The sequence below is a fragment of the Danio rerio genome, chromosome 5, assembly GCF_052040795.2.
Source record: "Danio rerio strain M-AB ecotype USA chromosome 5, GRCz13ab, whole genome shotgun sequence".
Taxonomy (NCBI): domain Eukaryota; kingdom Metazoa; phylum Chordata; class Actinopteri; order Cypriniformes; family Danionidae; genus Danio; species Danio rerio.
The window spans coordinates 47,911,268-47,938,314 of NC_141025.1; the positions used below are offsets into that span (position 1 = coordinate 47,911,268).

General features: G+C 38.9%; 1 protein-coding gene across 3 annotated transcripts in view; it reads left to right on the plus strand.

Annotated features, from left to right (window-relative positions):
* The window catches only part of iqgap2 (IQ motif containing GTPase activating protein 2), a 457,800-nt gene that overhangs the window by 35,210 nt on the left and 395,543 nt on the right, over nucleotides 1–27,047 (plus strand). For all 3 annotated transcript variants that reach the window (XR_015490390.1, XM_087252369.1, NM_001128340.1), the window contains 4 exon segments: nucleotides 4,489–4,645; nucleotides 13,365–13,442; nucleotides 18,634–18,710; nucleotides 25,444–25,511. Coding sequence is in view for 2 of the 3 variants with exons in the window: in XM_087252369.1 (XP_087108495.1) it covers nucleotides 4,489–4,645; nucleotides 13,365–13,442; nucleotides 18,634–18,710; nucleotides 25,444–25,511 (380 nt within the window). In the remaining variant the exon portion in view is untranslated.

Consider the following 27,047-nt stretch of genomic DNA (forward strand, 5'->3'; position numbering starts at 1 on the left):
GCATGTGGATGGCTTTTCCGCTGTTACGTTTGTCCAGTAGCTCGATACGTAGGTTGGTGGACTTGAGATGCAGAGAGGAGTTGACTGCGATGATGATGGTGTTTGAGTCCGGTGAAGAATGGCTCCAGAAAGTGGATAAGACAAAAAAAAAGCTAAAAAATAAATTCAACAAGTAAATAACAGTGTGAGAATGTGGTAAAACTTGTCAATTGGTGCTTTTTAAAATACTACTGGTTGAGTTTAGGGAAGGCTGGGGGTATTGGTCGGGTGGTCTGTCAGTCAGTCAGTCGACATCGGCTTCTGGTGAATTTACATGAGAACAGCAGATACGGTAGGCAATCGCGAGATAAATTTGATGTACACAGCAGCCTCTGACGAATTCGCGAAAACGAAAGTAAAAAAAAAAAAAGCATAGTTCCTGGGACATATTTTGCTCTTTTCAGAAATGCATACAGGGGTACGTAGTCAGAATGAGCCGTAATCAGAAAATCCTGGAGGGACTGATAGATCATTTTTTTCCTGGATAGTGCTGCACCTCAGAATAAACTAATCCATAAAACCCACCCATGACCAAACTGATTAACGACTATGCTTTAATTTTTCTAAGAATGAAATAAGTTGAGCCACCCAACTTAGGAGAAGCTTAACAAATGATTAACCAAAGTTTTGCAAGAGCGACATAGTATTGACTGATACACCGAGCAGGTGATCTCGGCATTCTGTGATGTTTTTACAGTAAATGGAGCTGTTTGTCAGGTGAAGGCTGGACGTTAAGCTGTCATTTGGTTGGGCAGCTCTGCAGGACCAGCTCCAGTTTCTCTCTCTGGCACATGAAAAGATATGCTGGTGTAGTTGCCGTGAGCATGGCAAAGGTCAGTTTTGTCAGATGGTCAGTGACTAGCAACCACTTAGGAATGTGGTTTGTTTGTCCTGATGATCCAGGTGAATTTCTGTTACTCAGTGATCTGGAAAACTGGGTAAAAGTAACCACATGCCTTTTAAGACTGAAGGCCAGTGACCAAAGCTGACCAACTCAAAGTCAGAGAATTATGTACAGTACATAATGTGTAATTTGTCACATTACAACCATTTTTTCATTTTTTATTACATAAAAATAGTACTTAAAAAGTTACAGCAAACTGTTAATTGGATATTTTTGTAAAGTGCACACCTTTGCAGTATTTTGATGTAAAAAAAGTGTCAAAAATATTTAGAATTTACTATTAATTGAAAAGATCCCAAACATATTGCAAAACATATTGCAATATCTTACTCTGATATTAGCTGTTTATGCAAGACAAATCATTTGATTTAAATCCTCTGATGTCTATCATAATCAAAGATCATTTATATTTCACTTGACTGTATGAAGAAAGCACAAGATTTGCCTTTAGGTCAGAATTAGACTAGTTTGTATTGTCTAGTTCAGAGGTGGCCAAAGTTGGCCCATGGAAACCTTTGCTTTGGCCCACCATCACATCTGAAAAGAGAGGGTGAACGATGGGCAGTTGTTTGGGGTGAATGCCTTTCACAGAGATTGTCATTTCAAATTTAACGTTGCCTTTAGTTTTTTGTTTAATTGAGGAGCTACAAAATATGAATGTTTCAATTAAATGTTGTTAATGAATCAGACTTTTAAATGTAAATACTGTCACTTGACAGATAGAGGACAATGCACAAGACATCGGTGAGCAAATCAAGGCAAAGGCAGGAGCAGCTCGACTAGCGTATTCAGTATCCATCTCCATTGTGTTATAAATAGGATTGTTTATATTTTTATTATAATAAGCTCATTATTAAACTTTAAAAAATTATACTGCATTATTAATTAATATGTTTTAAAGCAACTTTTAATGTTCTTCAGTTATTTTGAAATATTAGAAAATAAATTTACCCATGGCAAATTGAATGTAATATGTTTTGGCATATTTAACATCAATTCACAGCCCTCAATTAAGTTTGCTTTTTGGGCCTTTATAAGAAAACGTTTGGACACCCCGGGTCTAGTTAGTGCCTGCTGGTAGTCACATGGAATTTGGAGCTCAGTTTATTGACCAAAAAAGTTCTTTGCAAACCTAAAATTGACTCCAGCACATTTGACATTGAGATTGAGGGCAGATCTTTGTTGGGTTTTGCAAATTATTCACACAAACAAGGTTTTCATCTGAAGTGATTATTTGTAAGAAAAGAAATTGCATTGTCAGAATCTGAAAAGCAGGGATAGTTTAAACTGTTAGGGAGGAAGATTTGTTCGATCTCAATCAGTCAAATCTGCATGAACTGGTAAACTGCAGTATGGTATTCATTTTTCATAAGCATGTCCCGGATATTTGCCTCATTGACGAGTTTAAAAATAACTTTAAGTTTTATGATGCTGAGCGAGACAGAATTTTTGATAATGGTGCTTTTAAACTATTTCGTACATGCTGAAAATAGTTTATTAATTGATTCTATGCCCAACTTTCATTTTATTAAGCTCTTCCTTGTCTATAATTCATTTAAAGGATAGGTAATATTACCCAAGCAACTGTTTCACTGACAAATACGCAAATCCAGAGTAGAACATTTGTACAGTGTCGTGCTTTTTTCATAAGCATGTCCTGCTTTTTTACTTCATGAATAAGTTTAAAATACTATTAACTAAAGTTTTATGATAACATTTATAAGCCTATAGGCAAAATGGTATTATCTGAAAAGAGTACATTAATTAAAAGCTAAATGTTCATTTTAACTTGCTCTTCTGTCTGTAATTGAAAGGTTTTAAATGCCATATGAGCTCACAAGCTTATAGTCACTTACAAAATAGATGTATGTTATCTCACAGAATACACCATTTCAGACCTGCACTAAAGAAATCAAAGTTTAGATATTACTTTCACAGTATTTTACATCACACATTGAACTAGGGTAAGTCCAATCAAAGCTACAGCATGTGCACTGAAAGAAGATGAGCCTTTTAGTAAGCTGTAGTGTTGTGTCACCATGATGTGGAAATGCTGTGTGTTGAGAGGTACAAAATAAAGCTTACCACTGTGAACTATGAAGTTGTACATGCAAATTTGGTTCCTTTCAGTCTGCTTGATGAGCGCTGTCAGAAACTGATTTGGGCTTTTGAGTATATTTTATTATTATTAACATTTATTGTTTACAATTGCTTAAAAACCTTGGAAACTGAAAGTCTTGATTATGTAATGGAATGTAATATCATGGAGGGGGTATTACACTTTTAAGTTTTCAGGCGGTCACATTGTACTTCATCAGCTGACCAATCTGGAAAATTCAGTTAGACTGGAAGTGCTAAAGGTTTTTAGAGTTTTGTTCCAATCCCCTGAGACGTTCATTCATCTTTGGAACACAAATTAAGATATTTTACATGAAACTCGAGAGTTGAGATATACTACCATGGAAAACACTGTCAAAACTATAATCATATTTTTTTGTAATCATCCAAGATCACTTTTGTTCAACCAAAAATAATGGAAAGACTTGGTTTGCCTATATCTTCTTTCCCCCATCATTTTGACCCCAGCAGGCACATGACGTCAACATGATATCAGATTGACGTTGTACCCCAATGTCGTGAGAGGTTGCATTTTGTTTGGAAGTGAAAATCGAGTTGACGTCAAAACCCAACGTCAATGTCCAATGTTGGACAGATGTTGGGTTTAGGTCACTTTCCAACACAACCTAAAAACAACAAAATATCAACGTCTAATGATGTTGCAGCTGGATGTTGTATGGACGTTAACCAATATGACGTCTATCAGACGTTAGATTTTAGTTGCCATACATGACGAATTAACATCATTATTGAAGGTCAATATATGACGTTGGTTTAAGAAATTGGCTTAATGTTGGGTTTTGGACACTTTCCAACACAACTTAAAATCAGCAAAATATCAACATCATTTGACGTCATTATTGAAATTCACAATAACATTGTCCTTAGACGCTGGCAACCTAAATCTAACCTAATATTAATGCCATATGACGTTGTGTGCCTGCTGGGAAATGGTGAGCATGAGCATTTACTACAAGCAGTACAACATATTGGCATTAATTAGCATCATATTGGCCATAGCAAATGCACAGCCTGATCACATATGGGAGACATTGTTGACATAAGTTGTGTTTAGAGTATTTTGGTGCTCAAAAGGTGTTCTTGGAGCTTTGTAGGATTACAGTTAAAGCACTGAAGTTACACTGAATATTTTACAATATTTTTGGTTCCTTGACTTTGAACCTTTCCGATTTAATCTAAAATATATACTTTTTGTTCTGAAGGTCTTAGGAGATTGAAACAACTAAGAGTGAGTTTTATTAACAGAATTATGTATTTTTTGAGTGAACTAACCCTTTAAAGCATGTTTCTATCAAGTTTTGATGTTATAAACTTGTGAAAAGTTGTAAAACCCAGAGTTTACTGTCAGAGTTTTACTGTAAGTTGTGCTTATGGTATTCGCTGAGACATTACCTCTTTTATTTCAGATGGATGGAGGCCTGTCTGGAGGAGCAGCTGCCTCCTACCACTGAACTGGAGAATGGCTTGAGGAATGGCGTCTACCTTGGCAAACTGGCCAAGTTCTTTGCCCCCCAGCTGGTGTCAGAGAAGAAGATATATGACAGGGAACAATCTCGGTATAAGGTACTGATTTACTGATGTTTTACTCTATATTTTTGGGCTGTCAAATAATTAACTGTGATTAATCACATCCAAATATATGCTGTTTTGTGTGTAATTACTGTATATACATTTGAAGCCAGAATTATTAGTATGGGAGATTCGGTTCAGAAGCTATTCGTCTGAAAGAGTATTGAACGGGCCAATTAAGAATGAATGGGCAGCGCAAGCCTGCGCAGGTGTGCGGCATATGCAATCAACTGAGTATATAAGCACACTTGGCGCCAGCAGACGCTATCCTTTTCGCTTCAGAGACTTTTCTGATCGAGCTTCATGAGGGATCCTCCTGCTGATCTACAGCCACTTCGAGCGAACGATTGCATCCCGGTCCAGAGCGAGTCCACGCAGCGGCAGATGGTCGAGCTGGGTATCTCCCTTGCCTGGCGTCCCTTTGGGTCCGGTCCTCCAAGAGCGGTGTGTATTGGTGCTAAGCATCCTAAAAGAGCAACACAGTCGTGCAGCACGTCCTTTTCAGGATGGCGCTCCGACTGTGCGTTTCTGGTTGCGGGGGTTTCCTGGCTCCGGATTATAGACACGATCACTGCATTACATGTTTGGGGGTCCAGCATGTTAATGTGGTGCTCGGGGGCGGTTCATGTCGTCACTGCGATGCCATGACCGTTGCGCAGTTGAGATTGCGGTTAGCTTTCGTAAGAGAGGGAGCCACCCCAGTCGCCTCCTGCTCTACAGCGGGCGCTCGGGCAGATCTGAGGGCTTCAGCGAGAGACAATCCGCCGCCCAAGGGCTCGCGGACCTCTCGCTCCTCCAAGCGCTCCATCCAAGCTTCGGGTACTGGGAGTGATCCGTCTAATCAGATGGTAGCTCTCACGCTCGCTGACACCGGAAATCAGATGTCCTCCGCGGCATCGGAGGGTGGGCTTTCATTGTCCGACGATGATCCGGACCCGCTCGCCCCCTCTGGACAAGCGAGCGCCGGCAAAACGGATCCTGAAGCAGACATGTTGGCCGTGCTTTCTCGGGCTGCTTCGGCCGTCGGGTTGGAGATGGTTCATCCCCCAGCCCCGCGGCCGGACCGACTAGATGGGTGTTACGTAGAGGATCAGAAGGCGAAGCCTTCGAAGCCTCTCGTCCCTTTCTTCCGGGAAGTGCACAGTAGGCTCACGCAGTCCTAGAGGGCACCTTTCTCTGCCCGCGCTGCGTCCGCCTCCGCCCTCACCACCCTGGATGGTGGAGCTGCCAGGGGGTATGAGGCGATCCCGCAGGTGGAGCGCACCATTGCGGTCAATCTTTGTCCGCGTGGCGCCCCCCCTTTGCGTGGTCCGCCCCGTCTCCTGTCCAAAGCCTGTAAGTTTTCTGCCTCCCTCAGAGCTAGAGCTTACAAGGCTGCGGGCCAGGCAGCTTCTGCCTTGCATGCGATGGCCACCTACCAGCGCTACCAAGCGCAGGCGCTGGCCGAGCTGCACGAGGGTGGGTCTAACCCAGGCTTGTTACACGAGCTGCGTACGGCGACCGACTATGCTCTACGGACCACTAAGTCCGCCGACTGCGCACTGGGGAGGACAATGTCCACACTTGTGGTCCAGGAACGCCACCTCTGGCTAAACCTGGCAGATATGCGCGATGTCGACAAAGGTCGCTTTCTTGACGCGCCCATATCCCAGGCTGGCCTGTTCGGCGACACCGTCAGTGAATTCACCCAGGAGTTCAAGGCGGTGAAGGAGCAGTCGGATGCGATGGGCAAAGTCATCTATCGGCGGGGCCGTAAGCCCGCTCCATCCTCGGCCGAGCCATCCACCTCCGCTGCTCCTCGCCGAGGGCGCCCGCCAACAGCCGAACGAGCACGCCGAAAGCCGGTAGCCCCTCCTGCCCAGGGCGCCGCTAAGTCCGGTAAACGGACCGCGAAGCGTCCGTGAGATAGGCCATCCGGAGAAGAGGAGACTTGCTCTTTCCCCGCTGGAGGACGGGGCCCAAATTCCAACGGTACTTTTCAGTGCCACCAAAGTTTCGATCAAAGAGCATTTTCTCCCTTCCCCGGATGTGACAGCTCAAGCCCCGCCAGTCTGGGACGCGCTGCCTCTCAGCTCGCAGGGTTTGCATGCTCCGCCAGCGGCTCTCGGGCGCTGGGGGGACGGTCTCCCTTCTCCCAGCCCCCAAGCCCCCTCTCAGGAGTCAGGGTGCGGAGCCAGAGCGAATCGCTCTCTTCCAGCTCTTCTGTGGGACCCTCGCGCTCCCCGGATCAGCACACCCGCTCCTCGCTGCCCCTCCGCGGGTACGTCAACGATTGCTGCGATGATGTCATTAGCGAGGGCTCTGCCTGCCTGGTTAGCGCGGGCCAGTCCCTCGCGGTGGCTCATACGCACGATCAGACTCGGCTACGAACTACAGTTCTCCAAACGGCCTCCCAGGTTCACGGGCGTGTATTTCACCAGGGTCAATCCCCTGTCCGCCCCTGTCTTGCGAGAGGAGATTGCTGCCCTCCTGGCGAAGGGTGCAATCGAGCCGGTACCTCCAGCCGAGATGGAGAGCGGGTTTTACAGCCCGTACTTCATCGTGGGCTGATTTTAGCCCACTCTCGGGAGCAATTGACTGCGCACAGAGACGAGGTGCTCCGGCATCTCCGCCTACTGGGGTTGCAGGTCAACTGGGAAAAGAGCAAACTCGCCCCGGTGCAGAGGATCTCTTTTTTCGGGATGGAGCTGGACTCGGTCACCATGGTAGCGCGCCTCTCCGGAGAGCGCGCTCGCCTGCTGCTGAACTGTATAAGGGAGCTCGACAGCAAATTAGTGGTCCCACTGAAATATTTTCAGAGGCTCCTGGGGCATATGGCTTCCGCTGCGGCTGTCACGCCGCTCGGATTGCTCCATATGAGACCACTTCAGCATTGGCTTCAAGATCGAGTTCCGAGACGTGCATGGCATGCGGGCACACACCGAGTCTCTGTTACTGCGCTGTGTCACCGCACCCTCAGCCCCTGGAACGACTGCTCGTTCCTGCAGGCCGGTGTGCCTCTGGGACAGGCGTCCAGTCATGTTGTTGTTTCGACAGATGCTTCCAGCACAGGCTGGGGAGCCGTGTGTCGCGGGCATGCAGCTGCGGGCCTGTGGGTAGGTGCCCAGCTGCATTGGCATATCAATCGCCTAGAGCTGTTGGCAGTGTTTCTTGCTCTCCGCCGTTTTTCTCCGAGCAAGTATGCGTTTCCCCCAGTGAGCCTGATCGCGCAGTTAATGTGCAAGGTCAGGGAGGACGAGGAACAGGTTCTGTTAGTTGCGCCCCTCTGGCCCAATCGGACCTGGATATTAGAGCTCTCCCTCCTCGCGACGGCCCTCCCTTGGCAGATCCCTTTGAGAGAGGACCTACTTTCTCAGGGACAAAGCACCGTCTGGCACCCTCGTCCCGATCTCTGGAACCTCCACGTGTGGTCCATAGACGAGAGGAAGACTTAGGTAACCTGCCGCCCGCGGTGGTTGATACCATCACTCAGGCTAGAGCCCCCTCTACGAGGCGCGCCTACGCCCTGAAGTGGAGTCTATTCACTGAGTGGTGTGTCTCTCGCAGAGAAGACCCCCGATCTTGCCAGATCAGTGTTGTGCTCTCTTTACTTCAAGAGAGGCTGGACAGTAGGCTGTCGCCCTCCACTCTCAAGGTTTACGTTGCTGCCATCTCCGCTCACCATGACGCGGTGGCTGGCGGCACCGTGGGAAAGCATAACCTCATCATCCGGTTCCTCAGAGGCGCTAGGCGAATTAATCCAACTCGCCCCCCTCTCATGCCCTCTTGGGATCTCGCCCTCGTTCTCACGAGCCTGCGATTTGATCCCTTCGAGCCACTCGATACAGTATCTTTAAGATTTCTGTCCCTGAAGACAGCTCTGCTGGTCGCGTTGGCCTCCATTAAGAGGGTCGGGGACCTGGAGGCATTTTCGGTCAGTGACTCGTGCCTGGAATTCGGGGCGGGAGTTTCTCACGTTATCCTGAGACCCCGCGGTTATGTGCCCAAAGTTCCTACCACTCCCTTTAGAGATCAGGTAGTAACCCTGCAAGCGCTGCCCCCGGAGGAGGCAGACCCAGCCCTGTCCTTACTTTGTCCAGTTCGCGCTCTGCGCATTTATGTGGACCGTACTCAGAACTTTAGATCTTCTGAGCAGCTCTTTGTCTGTTATGGCGGACGGCAGCAGGGAAGTGCCGTGTCTAAACAACGTTTATCCCACTGGATTGTGGAGGCCATTTCATGTGCTTATTTAAGCAGAGGTCAGCCGCGCCCCCCGGGAGTGCATGCGCACTCCACTCGGAGCGTTGCATCCTCTTGGGCGTGTGCGCGCGGCGCTTCTTTAACAGACATTTGTAGAGCTGCGGGCTGGGCGACACCCAACACATTTGCAAGATTTTATAATCTGCGAGTGGAGCCGGTTTCCTCAAGGGTGTTAGGTACCTTTGGTGATTGAGGAAACAACTCTGTAGGTGTTGTACACGCTTGCGGTGCCTTTTTTTCCTAACACGGAGAGATGTGCACCCTCCTGTCTATCAGTAAGTTCCCCATTCGGTGAGCCCTGCAGATTCCTCCGAGGCCCCCAGCACTGACTCAGCGGAGGAGTCACTTGCCGGCCCATTACGTTGTAGGTCTGCCCGCTGGTCAGCCCGCGTTTTGGGTATAGGTGCCTGCTATGGCCGATCCCCGGCGGACCCGTGCTTTCCCTATCTGCTAACCACCTTTTTATGCGCACTCCCTCTTTCAGGGTTAGTCCATATGTAATTCCATTTGTTTCCCCCTATTGGGTGCAGATGGTCTCCGCAGCGTCCTCCCTACTGGTCGTATATTCCTAGAATTATCTAGACGCTAGCGTCTCCCAAAAAATATACCTATTCCGTAAGACTTCTTTTGAAGTGGGATAAGTTAGGGCCAAGGGCACGTTGGAGGACCGCGCCTCTCATGATCTGGGTGCGTCACGCTTGCCTGACCGCTCTCTCATGGTGGGTGTTGGTAAGGTGCAGTCATTATGGCGCTTTCAATGGGCTCCCATACGTGGATTTAGAACATCAAATCCACTTATAGTGCTGGAGTTCCCCCCGAAGGGGAACGTTCGAGGTTACTAAAGTAAACCTTCGTTCCCCGAGGAGGGGAACGGAAGCACTATACTCCGTCGCCATAATGACTGTCCCTTAGCTGTTAAAAGTCTCTTCAGCTTAAAAAGGATAGCGTCTGCTGGCGCCAGGTGTGCTTATATACTCAGTTGATTGCATATGCCGCACACCTGCGCAGGCTTGCGCTGCCAATTCATTCTTAATTGGCCCGTTCAATACTCTTTCAGACGAGTAGCTTCTGAACCGAATCTCCCATACGTGGATTTAGAACATCAAATCCACTTATAGTGCTTCCGTTCCCCTCCTCGGGGAACGAAGGGTTACTTTAGTAACCTCGAACGTTATTCATTTTTTAAAAAAACATTTTAAGCTCAATATTATTAGCCCCTTTAAGCTATATATTTTTTGTCTACAGAACAAACCATCGTTATACAATAAGTTGCCTAATTACCCTAACCTGCCTAGTTATTGCTAGTTACTAATTAACCTAGTTAAGCCTTAAAATGTCACTTTAAGCTGTATAGAAGTGTCTTAAAAATATCTGGTAAAATATTATCTACTGTTATCATGGCAAAGATAAAATAAATCAGTTATCAGAAACGAGTTATTAAAACTATTATGTTTAGAAATGTGTTGAAAAAAATCTTCTCTCCGTTAAACAGAAAAGGGAAAAATAAACAGAGAGGCTAACAATTCAGGGGGGGCTAATAATTCTGACTTCAACTATATATATATATATATATATATATATATATATATATATATATATATATATATATATATATATATATATATATATATATATATATATATATATATATATATATATACAATCAGAATAAAATCATCTTTTTCCTATCAGAAATTAAGAAAAATGATTTGATCTTGGCAGGTTTTAAAATTTAAAAAAATAAATAAATAAATAAATAAAGTCTTTAGATAAACAACAAGATATAAAATTAAAAACAATGAGTCAGTTCTGCCAATCATATACCTTAATTAAACATCAGCAATAGTTTTAGCATTTGCTTTTTTTTTTTAACACAACACCTAATCGACAGCTTATGTTTAGCCAAAATTGTGTCATGCAACAAGACAATGATCCCAAGCACTTCAGCAAATCTACAACACAATTGAATCTAAACATGAAAAATTAAAAATAAATAAAGATGTTGCAATAGTTCAGTCAAAGTCTAGAGCTCATCCTGAGAAAAAATCCCTCCAGAACTGCTTTAAAATGATCTAAAGGTTGATAAAGTCATATAGAATTATAATTACTTTAAATAATCACTGCTAAAAATAGATTTACAGGCATCTGAATCATTTTGAGTTTGTCAAATTGCCTTTATTTTTGTTAAATAAATATTGTGAGAAAACTATGTGAGATGTCAAGTAATGTGATCATTTGAGGTTTTAATATTGTAAATGTAAAACTTAAGACCTGCCAAGGACTATATAGTTTTTATTGTGTCGCACGGAAAACCATGAAATTAAATCGGATGTCCTAACTTTTTTAACATGACTGTATATTTAAATACATACTTACTTCCAGGGCTGTTTATATGGAAGTTGATATTTTAGCCAATTCACCTATAGCGCATGTCTTTGGACTGTGGGGGAAACCGGAGCACCCGGAGGAAAGCCACTCTAACACGGGGTGAACGTGCAAACTCCACACAGAAAAGGCCGAACTAGCGACCTTCTTGCTTAGAGGCAACAGTGCTACCCACTGCACCACCATGCCACGCTTGGATACATATACGCCTGTATATATTTAAGAATATATTAATGTATATTTATATGCAAAATATTGGTAGATAATACAAATTCTACATCAATGTACTACACATATATGTAAATATTTTGAAAATATGTAGTTTTATGTGTGTGTATTTACTGTATACATAATAGTCCACAGTCATGCAGTTTATATTATGTAAATACCACCTTTTATTTTGGATGGGATTAATTGTGATCAATCATTTGTCAGAGCTAATTTTTAGTGGGTTTAAGCAACTCTTCAGCTCAGCAAACATCTTACCTTTATTCCTAAAAAGTACACACCTGTTTAGTAAATAACAGAAGTCAGTCTGAAAACACTGACTGTGAGTGTGCTAATGTTGCCACTGTGTCACAGCTCTCTGTGAGGATGTGTCTTTTACTTAATGCAACGCAGACATCCTCACATCCTGAGTGTCTCATTCCCATAGGAGGAAAGCAAGGGTTAAGACTGAATTGTGCCACACTGATAGTGCTGTTTATTTACACATGCTATCTGCATTGTTTCAGTGCCCGATTCATTAAATGGTTTTGCAAATCAGGCAACTATGCAAACATTTTGTGCTAAGCAATTTGCACAGCACAGCATAATAAAAAGTTTTAGTTGTTGTTATTGTTCAGAAGTACTGCTTTTACTCGATTTGTGCTTGAATAACTATTTTACGTTTCTGAAGTTTGGTGCAGGTTAGATTTTGTACACATCTCTTATGATCATCACTGTTGCATTTTTTTAAATTCAGAAATGCAGTAAAACATTGAAAGATTGAAAAAGATTGTGCAATAACATAAAATAAAATAAAGTAAAATAACAGTTTTCTATTGTAATATATTTTTAAAAAGTAATTTATTTATATGATGGCTAAGCTGGATTTACTTCAGTATCATGTGATCCTTCTGAAATCTTTTAAAAATGAAACATTCTCAAGAAAACATTTCTTATTAATATCATCAATGCTGAAAACAGTAATGCTCCTTAATATTTAATTCAAATACAAATGTTTTATAACAGTTTTGATATACTTCTATTTTACATAGCAACTTTTTTCTAACATTGATAATATCAATAAAAAAGTTTTAATTCTTTACTAATAACAAACTCCTTGCAAACAAAATCGGCATATTTTTGGGTTGTTCAGGCCAATGCGCATGCGCACTCAAAAGGTAACAGATCACGACACCAACCTCATTTGTGGCCATTCTACACATTATAATCCTCTGGATAATGATTGTCTGATCGAGTATTCAAGTATTCGCTGAGATTCCAGTGTGTTTGTAAACCACATAAACTGTCCTAAAAAACACACGTCTGGTTTGAGTTTCTCCTCTGGAGAATCATCAGTCAAAGGAAATCGATGATTGTCTCCTGTACTAGAAGGCGGGCTTTATTCGCCATATTGACCATTACAATGTTCCCCATTCAACACTATACGAGTATCATGTCTTGTGTGTTCTATAGTCATTCGTTCATTCGTTTTCTTGTCGGCATAATCCCTTTATTAATCCAGGGTTGCCACAGCTGAATGAAGCACCAACATATCCAGCACGTTTTTACGCAGCGAATGCCCTTCCAGCCGCAACCCATCTCCGGGAAAGTGTTCTATAGTGTTTGCTAATAATAAAAAGAAGGAAAAAAATTAAATACTGAAATACCTCAAAATAAATAATAAAAAAATACTTTAAATAGTATTGTGCTTTTCTAATTCCTTCCAATTGCTTATTTACCTCGCATATTTCTGTTGCATACATAACAGACTAAACACAGAGCATTTTCATAGCAGCTTTACATATAATTCTGTTTTAATTAAAATTGTGCAGTCATGTTTTATTTATTCGTATTTATTTGTTTTGTTTTTCACTTTCTCCAGCTCTCAGGACTTCATTTCAGACACACTGATAACACCGTGCAGTGGCTCAGAGCCATGGAGTCCATTGGTTTGCCCAAGGTGAGGCCCACACATACACACACACAGACACACACACCTCTTTGAAGATAATACTATGTTTATTGCACTTACACTCAAAGAAATCAAACCGTGGTTCAGAATTATGTCCTGTTTGCTTTATGTGCCCATTTGTTGGTTTGGAAAGGAGTGTGAATAATTAATTTACAACTGTCATAAGAAGAATGCATAAGCCTATTACTGAACATTTACTCTTGGTATAAGTTATCAATCATTTGGTTTACGTTTCTTACCCTTTCGCTCAAGAGCAGAAAAAACAAAGAAAGGCATCCTCCAGGTATACAGCGGAAACCTAGTGCTGCGTACAGCGCATTACACAAAGCCACAGAATCAAAATGTCGCTATGTTTACATATATGGTAAAATTTGGCAAAACTTAATATGACACCAAATTATACACTGCCTGACAAAAGTCTTGTTGTCAATCTCAGTTTTAAGAGAAGAAAATAAGAACTTGACTTCTATTTGATCATTTGGAAAAGTGTCAGAAGATAGATTTTTCAGATGAATCATCCGTCAAACTGCATTCCAGTCATCATGAAGACTACAGAAGACCTATTGGAACCCGCATGGACCCAAAATTCTCAAAGAAATCAGTCAAGTTTGGTCAAGGAAAAATCATAGTTTGAGGTTACATTCAGTATGGGGATGCACAAGAGTTCTGCAGAGGGGAAGGCAACATCAACAGCCTAAGGCACAGGTGTCAATCTCAGTTCCAAAAGGGCCGCAGCTCTGCACAGTTTAGTTCCAACCCTAATTAAACACACCTGATCAAACTAATTGAGTCCTTCAGGCTTGTTTGAAACCTACAGGTAAGTGTGTTGGAGCAGGGTTGGAACTAAACTGTGCAGGGCTTCGGCCCTCCAGGAATTGAGTTCGACACCCCTGGCCTAAGGGAACAAGACATTTGTGCTGCCCATTACATTACAAACTACAGAAGAGGGCAAATTCTTCAGCAGGATAGCGCTCCTTATACTTCAGCCTACACATCAATGTTCCTGAAAGCAAAGAAGGTCAAGGTGCTTCAGGATTGGCCAGCCCAGTCACCAGACATGAACATTATTAAACATGTCAGGGGTAAGATTAGGGAGGAGGCACTGAAGCTAAAGAATCTTGATGAACTCTGGGAGTCCTGCAGAAATGCTTTTTTTGCCATTCCAGATGACTTCTATAATAAGGGATTTGAGCCATTGCAGAGATGTACGGATGCAGTCCTCCGAGCTCATGGGAGTCATACACAATATTAACTTTTTTTTTTCACTGCACTATGACAGTATATTCTATACTGTACGTTATTTCTGTCAAGTGACAAGACTTTTGACTAAGCAAAGTCAGACCTTACTGTCGTAACTAAATAATTAAAAATCAAGGCATGATTATATTTTATTCTGGTCAAATAAGCATAATCTAGAGGCCTTTGCATTTCATATAAGCCACTTCTGATAATGATCAACTAGAAGTTAAGTTATTATTTGTTGTTCCTAATACTTGGATAGGCAACAAGACTTTTGTCAGATAGTGTATGCTTGTTGAATGTAAAATCTTAAAATAATAAGAGGCTGCAATAAAACCAATCTTGCAAAGTACTGAACATGCTATTATGATATGACTATCAGTGACAGCGAGGTCATTAACATCCCAAAGGTGTTCTGTGGATTCAGGTCTAGATATTCCACAGGTCACACTCTGATGTATGTTTGCTGTTTTGCATAGAAGCACTAACATGTTGAGACAAAAAAGGCCCTTCCCAAACTGTTGCTGTAAAGTTGGCAGTTTTTTAGCATGTCATTGTTTTTGTGTGCTGTAGCATTACAGTTTGTCTTCATTGGAAGAAAGAAACAGTTAACCAAAAAGAGCTAACATTCTGTCATCATTTACTCTCCCTCATGGTGATCCAAACCTGCATGACTTCAAACATGTCCCACAGAAGAAAGTCAAAAATACAGGTTTGGAATAACATGAGGGTGAGTGAAGGATGATAGAATTTTCATTTTAATATATCACAGAGTCGCGTCTGAAGAAATGCATTTTACTCAAATCATGGAATGATATGGTTTACAATGCTTGTATCTAGGGTTGTAACAATATACCGGTATGACGGTTTACCACGATTTGAACGTGCACGATTATCATACCATGAACAATTGCATATCAACGGTTTTAACCCTTAAAGACCGAGACAGCCGCCCGCGGCTAAAAATAAGTATTGCTCTTAAATGTTTAATAACTTTTGATCCGCTGATCCGATTCATACAATTCAAAGATTGGCATAAAGAAGAGAGTCTCAGCTTTCCAGTGCTGTATCACAAAACATTCGCGGACTTTCAGAGGCTCCGGAATCAGTGCGGTTACGTCATCAACATTTGACAACGCTGATTTGACAAAGAAACGCTCGTCACTGTGTCTCCGGACAAATCAGACATGATACATTGATGCATTGTCCCTCCTCCATGCCCAGATTGGTTCAAACTCGCTATATCACAACCAATAAGCATAGGTTTCACTTTTGTTTGTGGACCAAGCTTTTTGAACAACACGGAATGAGAGAAAGGCATACGTTTATGCGCGGCTAAATAAAACGCAAAAAAAAAAGTTTTGCATGAAATAATTCTCATACTAAGTACTTTTGCATGCACAGCAGCACAGAAACATGCCAAAACAGTGACACAGCAAAGACGAACTGCAGCTCTTGCTGTTTTCAAAAGACGCAAATGAAGATGCAGCTGTTTGTCTGCATTGCATACAACCACATCCAAATCCATGCTGGCACATAGAACCTAAGGATGTTCCATATTGAATCTAGTTTCGTTATGTAACTATTTATAGTATAGTAAATATTTATATCTATTTTTTACTGAGGATTTGCACCATGTTTATTTGGACTTTATTTGGACTTTGACACATTATTTATTATTTTCTTATTTTTATTTGTTCATTGTAAGTGGTGTTGTTTATAGTAACTAAAAATATATTATATGGAAAAAGTCAAATTTGCTTCACTGTTCTATTATTTTGTAACATTTGTAACATACCGTATACCGCGAAACCGTCAAACCGTGGTATTGTTTTAGACGATTATCATACCGTGAAAAATTCATACCGTTACAACCCTACTTGTATCACAATACTATTTTCTTGATTTTTTTTTAGAAAAAATGCTGGATATTACTTAGTGACACAAAGAACTTCTTACATGTAAACTGTATTTCTTAAACTCTGGTTTGCTGGAGTTTTCTCCAAACCTAACCAAATCCAACTAATCAAGGAGTTCAAAACTACTATAGACTATTAAGCAGGTGTGAGTTGATGGTGTTTGGAGCTAAACTATGCAGAGCTGTGGCCCTCCATGAATTGAGTTTGGGACCATTGATGTAAAATAACTTTAAAAACAAATCTCAATTAAAATAAACAAGTAAAAGTCTTCACATTTCCAAAATAAGGCTTTGTCTGTGCTCTTTCAGACCGATTTTTAAGAAATATCAACCTTTCCACATTTTCCAGCAGGAGTCCCTCTGCAGTAGATGTTCAGCAGTGAGACTGGAAATATGCTTAAATTTTTAATTCTGCTTTGCTTTATACAGAACAAGTTTGATTTTACTGATAGTGTGAAGGAGAAATGAATGACAAAACCATGATCTGATTGGCTTCAGATAGACATTGGCTTCAGATAGACTATTACTAAATGCAGTAAAGAGATCATGTGTGAACAGGCCCTTTAAAAAAAAAAACGGAAAAATTAGTTCCTGACAATTTAAAGGTTTAGAATGTGATGATGTAATGTCTACTTTGAGCCAATCAGGACATTCTGATGCAGAGGATGTATTTACTATGTGCTGTTCACAGAAATAAAAGCCTTTGAGTCCAACATTTAGTTGATGCTTGTTATTCAGGCAATCCTTCTACATTCTTTAGTGCCAACTGTGGAAAAACCATCAGTTTTTTCAAAAAAATGTTTACGATAAACTGCTGTGAGTGCGATTCACCAAGCAGGGAGTTCGATTTCGGTAAATCACTGAAATATCGGTAAATCTCTGCAGTACTACAAACCTTCTCAAACTTCCTCATTCTGTTCTTTCATCCTTTCATAAAAAGTTTTTTTTTTCTAGGTAATGGTCAAATAATTTACTGGTATTCTTATGATTTTAATAGCAATTTTACAATATTACTGTGTGAAAGGGGCTATTGACATATATAATTGCATAAAAAGTGCACTCAGAACAGCCTATACACAGAGTGTACATGACTGTGACATATATAAACAATAGCACAAGTAAAATATGAGGAAACAGGAAAACATACTGCAGTAGGACAAACTGAGCATGGTGTACATATTATTTGCTATGTGCTATGGTGTATATGAGCCTAAGCAGGTAATCTGAATTATCATCATAATCATAGATCTGTATTGCTGGAAATAAGATGCTGAAAGTTTATCTTTGCATATATATTTTTAAAAATGTTATAATCGAAAATATTTAAGATTCAGCTGAAAAAGTTTTTAACAACTTGAATAAATATTTAGTACATTTTCTTTTTAGGGTGAACTATCCCTTTAAGGTTAACATATTTACAATAACAGATAAAAAGAGGTACATGATTTCATGTAGACTTTTTTGTGATTATACCAGCCTGATCTCACGAGAAAACGTAAGTATTTTACGTTTTGCCAGTTTAGTGGCTAATTTGTACGAATTCGTATTGAGTTCAGTTGTACAAAATTGTATGATTTTAGAAAAGAGGCGTGGCACCTAACTCCACCCCTAAATCCAACCGTCACTGGGGGATGAGCAAATCGTAGTAAATTATATGAATTAGATTGTATGAATTCATACAATTTAGCCACTAAATCAAAAAGTTATGAATTGCTGTGAGATTTTGTTGGATTATACAGTGGTCAGAGAATACATTTCAGCACCTTCTGCTGTTTAAAATGTGTATGGTGATTAGTTTAGCATCTTTAACTGTTGCATATTTTCATTGATTTTTATGATGTATATCTAATGAGGACAGATTGAAGTAATGTAAAATGACAACAGGCTCATTTACTATCTCGCCAGATTTATTTATCAAATAAACACTTTTATGTTGAGGTGAAATTTGATTTACGGTTTTTACAGTTGTCTACAATGGTAATAAATTCCAAATGTTGCAAATAAATTCTATTCCTCTTACAGATATTCTACCCTGAGACCACCGATGTGTATGATCGCAAGAATATGCCCAAGGTGATCTACTGCATTCATGCACTGAGGTATTGCTTAAATCTTCTTAATCTTCTCCAGTCTTCATCCTGTTCTTTCAACCTTTCACATTCAACACTTTTTTTAAAAATATGCTCATTTAACATGTTACCTAGAGTTAAACAGTTGAATTTTACCATTGGCGGCATGGTGGCTCAGTGGTTAGCATTGTCGCCTCACAGCAACAAGGTCGCTGGGTCGAATCCTGTCTGGGCCAGTTGGCATTGGTTTCCCCCATAGTCCAAAGACATGCACTGTAAGTGAATTGGGTGAACTAAATTAGCCGTAGTGTATGAGTGTGTGTGTAAATTCTAGAATGGGTGGGTGTTTCCCTGTACTTGGTTGCAGCTGGAAAGGCATCCACTACATAAAATATTTGCAGGAAATGAATGAATACATTTTAGCAGTTTTGCATTTATTTAGATTTTGGTCTGGCAGTTCTGATCTATCTTAGCTTAGCATAAATCATTGAATCGAATTAGACTATTAGCATCTTGCTTAAAAATGATTTTTTAAATTAATTTAAAGCTTGACTCTTCTGCAATGCAATGATATTATGCTGCGCTGTTACTTAGTTACCTAGGTGGGGTCTATTTTTAGTGGCTGTGTAATATCATTATGCCAGCTGCAACCATAGTACAGCAGTAACTACAGTGTACTTCCTAGCCAGAACCTTGAAAATAGCAGATTTACATGTTCCGTCAGTCTTAGTACATGATGTAGATGCAGAAGAGTCAAGCTGTAAATAGGAATATTATCAAAACTGCATAACTGCAAAACTTTATTTTTTTGAGCAAGATGCGAATGGCCTAATCTGATCCAATGATTTGTGCTAAGCTTCGCTAAACATGCTCTCACCAGATCTGAAAAATTGGCTGAATGGATTCACAAATGGTAAAACTCAACTGTATTACTCTATAGGTGACCTGTAACATTTTTTTTAAAGCTAAGTGTTCCTTTAATTGTGTCCGTGAACTGCAGACTGACACAGTTTGCTGCTTCATCAGGTTTCATTACCTGAAATGATAAAAATGGCGGTTTCTTTGTGGTCATGGTTTGGTGATTTCTCAGTTATGACAGCAGGTTTGTAGAGCGTGAACATTCGTGACTACTGCTTCCTCCTGGCTGCCATTTTAATGGCAATCACACCACCGAGAAAAGCAGACGTTTTTTGGGGGTTGACAATGTGACTGTGGGGAGCACATGGCGGATTTAACCATCAGTCCTGCTGGTCGACTTCCTGCCTGTCTTAGGTCATTTCCTGTCAATGTTTCCTGACAATCCTGTCACTATTTTCCAATGACAAAAAACCTGCAGAGCATATTGGACTTCCTGAATAAACACGTGCGTCTGGTTGATGTTTGATGTTTTTATTTGCTTCATGGATGATCTCCATTCAGCTTTTATGATCGAACGATGCTCTGAATGATGAACTCTGAGGTGTGAACCTGAACTGCTCTAATATCAGACTGCAGGAAGTGACTATTCAGAGATTAGCAGAGGTTTCTGTTTCCTGTCGTAGTTTGATGCCAGTGGAAACCTGCTGCGTACAGTCTGAAAAAAGCATTGTGTCTGCCCTGCTGTTAATGTGTGCCTTTGTAATGTTGCAATACTGATCGTTAATTCACACTTCAGGGCATGTTATGGGGATTTTATAAAACAAACACAAAAAACCTTGTCAGGCCATTTGTTCCACACTGTTTGTGCTGTATGTGTTATTGTTGAGGAGAAGTGTGCTTTCACTTTCACCTTTTCAACGTTTGTGGACAGTGTGTGTGTGTGTGTGTGTTTGAATAAGTTAATTGTTTATTTTATTCATCAGGAAATTACTGTCAATAACTGTAATAATAGGGCGATATGATGGCTCAGTGGTTAGCACTGTCACCTCACAGCAAGAAGGTCGCTGGTTCGAGTCCCAGCTGGGTCAGATGGCATTTCTGTGTAGAGTTTGCATGTTCTCCCTGTGTTCGTGTGGGTTTCCTCCAGGTGCTCTGGTTTCCCCCACCGATCAAAGATATGCGGTACAGGTGAATTGAATAGGCTAAATTAGCCGTATGTGTGTGAATGGGTTGCAGCTGGAAGGGCGTTTGCTGTTTTAAACATATGCTTTATAAATTGGCGGTTTGTTCTGCTGTGGTGATCCCTGATTAATAAAGGGACTAAGCCAAAAAGACAATGAATGAATGAATGAATGAATTAACCATAATAATTAATAGTATAATTATAATATAATACTTCAAATAACAATAATGTATTTTGTTAATATAAATAAAAAAAAACATTATACACCATAATTTAAACGTTTAGCTTTTCTAGTAATGAACATATATATTGAAAATAATATTTTATTCATCAAGAGTGTATTTAACTGATCATAAATAACAGTAAAGATTTTATTTCACATTGTTACAAAGGTTTTAGTTTTAAATAACTGCTGTTTCTGAACTTTTTTAAATCAAATTTTCATTTAAAAAATTGTATTTTGTTTTAATAAGGTTTTTAAAAATATTATGTACCTGTTTTCAGCTTTGAAAAGACTAGAAAATGTTTTTGATCGACAAACAACATCACTTTAGAATGATGTGTGAACTTTGTAACAACATTGTGTGTGACCCATTGTCGCAGAAAGGCTTGAATTAACTCCACAACAAATACATCAAATAATCATTTGGAAAGTTCTTACTATAGTATTTCTCACAAACGTTACGTGAGATCTGCTTCGTTTATGTCTGTCACTGTGCTGTTTATCTGACTTAGCTGGAGATTGAGGCACTCTGACAGTAGGCATGGGCTGGTATAAGATTCTGATGGTATGATTACCTTGGGCGAATATATCACGGTTTCACTGTATTGTTATTACTGCTCTAAAATGTGTTCTTTTTTAATGTTTGCGAAAAAAAACATTTTTTCTCTGTGAATTTTTTGTTTTGTTTTACACCCTGAAAAATAGTTCACAAAGTTAATTTTTCCACATTGAACTCTATATATATTTTTAAAGAAACATTTAAAATGTCTCTAACATGTGACGCTGAATAGTTAAATAAATCATTGTTGACTTCTGCTTTCTTCATTAGATTCTGCTGTCTTCATTCGTTTTCTTCTGGAGATGATTTTTCCCTAATAAACTAAATTATATAGTCTTAACACGCATAAAAATCAAATTTACATATATCGTAGGAACAATTTAACAGAACATTTTTGCAGTTTTAAAACCTTTACTTTTCTAAACCACTGTAAAACTTGAAACCGGTTATCGCCCCATCTGACAGGCACGTGGGAACGGTGGGCGGAAAGAACTAGCTCATTTGCATTAAAGGCACAGGCAACAAAAACAGCTACATTGTGTTCAAAGCAGTAGATTTCAATGTTCTGAAAGGTATGATAAATAATCTAATAGGTGTTTGGAACTGAAAATTTACAGACACATTCTGAAGACACAAAAGACTTATCTTAAATCTTGAAAAAGGGGTCAAATAGGTGCCCTTTAAATAATATAAATGACATTTGAAATTATTATTATATTTTGAACTGTACTATACTAATATCATCAAAGTATTTTAGTTTTCACTGTCTTTTGATCAATAAATATACTAATTATAAAAAAATAAATCATACTTGCTCAAACTGTGACAACTTATTGCACATTGACATTCAAGCTGTACATTATATTAACAATATATCACAGAGATTTAAGGATGAGCTCTTCTGACAAACCACAACTCAGAGCCTGGTAACCACAAAGCAATACCCTGATGAACCAGTGAGACGCTGAGCACAGATAAGTGTTCATGAGTCAGTTTTAAATAGAAAACCAGGTAATCATTGGTACCTTAATGTATGCAAATTGTAACATTTAGTCACTGGCAGTAGGTCTGCAGCAGAGAATGTGTCTAATGAATGACCATGTGAAGGCTTCTTTTACGGTAAATCATTTATAGTGCTTTCCTGCTTTCTCTCTCTTGTCGAGCGTGTGTGTGTGTGTGTGTGTGTGTGTGTGTGTGTGTGTGTGTGTGTGTGTGTGTGTGTGTGGGTTGCTTGGCTTCCTCCCTCTGCCTTGCACATGCTCTTCCTTCCTGACCCTGCAGTTCACCCACTCAATAAGACTAGACAACACCAACACTGTGCTCAGAGAAAATCCTGTATCACTCAAACACCATTAAATCACCAACAGCATATGCTCTGTGTTAGCTTTTACCTGTATATGATGCAATAGATTTTTTAAATATGATTATATTAAGTAATATTTATGTTTCAAACCAATAAGATTTTTACTCATTTAGATTTTTATTAAAAAAAAAAAATTTGCCAATGAGATTTTATTATATTTTTTATAATTCATGTATTAATTTAGTCATTTATTTATTTACTCATTTATATATTTATTTGTTTTTTTAGTCATTCATTCATTTATTTATATATTTTCATTAAGTAAGTAACTAATTCATTCATTCATTTATTTGTATGTATTATATATTCATATATACATTTTATTCATTCATTTATTAATTTATTTACTCATTTATTTATTTATTTACTCATTCATTTATTATCATTTATTTATTTATTTATTAATTTATTCGTTCACTCATGTTGTATTTACTTTGTATAAACATCTCACTCTTGTATTTTTATTTATTTATTTATTTATTTATTTTGTTTTGTTACTTTTTTGTGATGGATTTGGCTGTGCTCATGAATACTCATAAATTTGCATTGTATTTCTATTGAAAAGGTACAATTTTGCCTTCATTTCTTTTCATAAATTTTTTTTTCCACTGGGTGCAAAAAAGTTATACTCAGGACAAAAAATCCCATATTTCATCCCCGTGTCAATGGGGTAAAAGTTATACACTATTTGTTATAAGGTTTCAATATTGTTGGGAAGGCTTTCAAATTTTAATTATTAAAATAAAGAGTAAAAAGTGTCATATTTTGGATTTATTTTTCAGGTTTGACCTTTATAACAAATAAACTATTTCTACTTATGAGCCGAGCACCACAGCCTAAATGAATTAAAATTATGTTTTATAATTATGGGGTTTGGCTGGTTTGAATATCTGCGTTTGTTTTGTATGAAACTGAACAATTAAATATAAGATGGTTGTATGTTTTTCTGTGGGCTTTTTTTTTCAATAGATCCATAAGGGAAGGGTTAAAGAAATGATTATCAGTTTGGCTCTGAACAATGTAATCAAGCCTGTAGCTGATGAGGAATAGTGACCCACATCTCTTACAACAGTTAATCCACTTAACCTTTGGCCCTACAGGCACTACAAAGGATACGTTCACAACAGACTGTGTCTTTTTCTCTAGCTAGTGATGTTAAGGTCAAAGGTAAAAGAAGCCTTGTTTAGTTTAGCTGTCGCGTATAAACATTCACACTAAACTCTTCAATAATTAATTACTCCTTCATTTGTCCTCAATCAGTGGACAAATAAAAGTTTAATGCAGTTTCCAGCATGTGTCACACAGTAACTGCAGGCTATTTTCCTGCTTTACAACTACAATAAGGCTAATCCTAAATTGCATACTGCCATCTAGTGGAAGCGCATTATAACTACATGAAATATTTACTGTGTTCAGTATTGTTAAGAAACCGAGAAAAACAGAATGCTTCTCAGCTGGTTCTTTGGCTTCACAGTATCAAACTGAAAATACATTTTAAAAATAAGATTTCATCCAGGATAAAAGAGCTTCTGATGATCTTTACAATATTAAGAAGGAGATGGTGTGTTTGTGTTTGCAAGATCTTAAATGGCTTCACAAAAATTTACACCAAGGGGCTGTAAAAAGGTTTTATCTCATTATCCTATAACCAAATAGTTGAATGGAAACATACATTTATGCATATGATTTGATTAACCCTACATTGTTTGAGTCAATTAGCTTAAATGTATAATCTAGATGTCGCCAATGTCAAATATTACATAAAATTGAAATGGCCAGGTGATTAAATATACCCATGGACATTATTTCAATGATATTTTTTGGTATTGAGCTGAACAGGACATTGAATCCTATATAGAGGTTTGGTATGGTATCAGGAAAACAGCCCAAAATACAGCTAGCTTAATTAGTAAAGACTTTCAACGTTCAGTTTGTTTAACAATTTTTTTGAATTAAATGTTATGGCTGAAACAGTGCAGTCCTCAATTTCCCTGAAATTGTGTTGTATTTTATATTTCATATTAGTAACTACTCATTATTTTATTTTACCATAATTGTTTTTATTATTATTACTGTGTAAGAATTTTATTTTTGGGTTTTATATTACATTTATTTTAGTTAATAGATTTTAGATATTAATAGATTTTATATTAGATTTCTTATATTAAAACTATTAATGAAAAAAAAACAAATATAGGTTTGCTTTGCATATATGTGTTTATTTATAAAAATTAATTAATACTTTTTCTTTTTTAGGTGCATGTATATTTATTGATTGTGTGGGATTTAGTTACATGCCCTTGCATTCTCTTGAATTAAACATTGAAATGTGCTAAAAGGTTATGCTTGAAGAAATTGTATTTTCATTATGCTAAATATTTTTTTAATTCACTTATAAAAACTTTTTTTAATTCTTTCATTCATTGTCCTTTAGCGTAGTCCCTGATTTATCAGGGGTTAACTGATCATTACTTTTTGTCATTAACTTTTTTATTAGCAAAATAAATCTTCTCTGATGATCTCTCATTTACTATGATATTGTGCATTGATTTATATTGTTTATGTTTCTGTTTGCAGCTTATACCTCTACAAATTGGGAATTGCCCCTCAGATCCAGGACCTGTTGGGGAAAGTAGATTTCACAGGTACGTCATGTTCGTTCTCAAAATCAATGCTGTTTTACAGTATGCCAGAAAATATCAATGAAGCTTTGTTTACATTTGGAATTCTGTTTCAAAATACCATATATTTAAACATATTTTGACAGGATTGTGCACCCTCAAAAAAAATATTTAATTACCATTTTTTCACACTCAAGTGATTATAACACACATTTTTGATATTATTTGAACACAAAACCAGATTTTGTGAAGAATATTTGAAAAAAAGCCATTGACATCCATAGTACACTACCTGACAAAAGTCTTGCTGTCTTGTCCCAGTTGTATAAGCAACAAATAATAACTTGACTTCTGATTGATCGTTTGTCAGAAGGTAGATTTGTCTGATGATGTTCTGTTGAACTGCATTACAAATACTGCAGAAGACCTATTGAAACCCGCACGGACCCTTTTCTCATAGAAATCAGTCAAGTTTGGTGAAGGAATAATCATGGTTTGGGGTTACATTCAGTATGGGGATGCACAAGAGATCTGCAGAGTGGATGGCAACAGCAACAGCCTGAGGTACCAAGACCTTTGTGCTAACCATTGCATTGCAAACCACAGTTGAGGGCAAATCATTTCGGATCCCTCATACTTCAGCCTCCACATCTAAGTTCCTGAAAGCAAAAAAGGTCAAGGTGCTCTAGAATTGGCCTGACCAGCCACCAGAGATGAACATTATTGAGCATGTCAGAGGTAATATGAAGGAGGAAGCATTGAAGACGAATCCACAGAATCTTAATGAACTCTGTGAGTCCTGCAAAAACGCTTTCTTTGCCATTCCAGATGACTTTATTAAGAAGTGATTTGAGTCATTGCAAAGGTGAATGGATGCAGTCCTCCAAGCTCATGGGAGTCATACACAATATTAACTTTTTTTCTCTGCACCATAACTTCATATTCTAGACTGTAAATTATTTATTTGACAAAAATTTAGTCTAAGCAAAGTCAAAGTTTACTGTCCTATTTAAAAAAAATCAAAATCAAGGCATGATCATGTTTTATTTTGGTCAAATAAGCGTAATCTAGAGGCCTTTGCCTTTCATATAAATCACTTCTGATACCAGACGATCAACTAGAAGTCAAGTTATTATTTGTTGTTCCTAATACTTGGAGAGGCGACAAGACTATTGTCAGGCAAGTGTTGAACAATTAGTTTTAATTTTGAGGTAAAGAATCTTTTCAAGCAGATATAGCTTTTCAGGGGCTAATCCGTAATGTATTTCGTTAATAGCAAATATCTGCAATCTTTCATTTGAGATGTGAAACAAATATAGTGCAAATTTAAAAGCCCAGCAGCATTATTATTCCTCTAACTGAAGTGTAGATCCAGCTCTGTCACCTCAATTTATAAGAGAAAGCAGAAAAAGAGGCTCTGGTTTGAATGGTATTGGAAGCTGTGGAGAAAGCTGGCTGTGTTGATTAATGACGGCAGTGTAATGACTGGTAATTACTGCTTTAACTCATTCTCATCAGGGAAATTGAATTCAAGTCATGACGATGCAGTTCATAATGAAT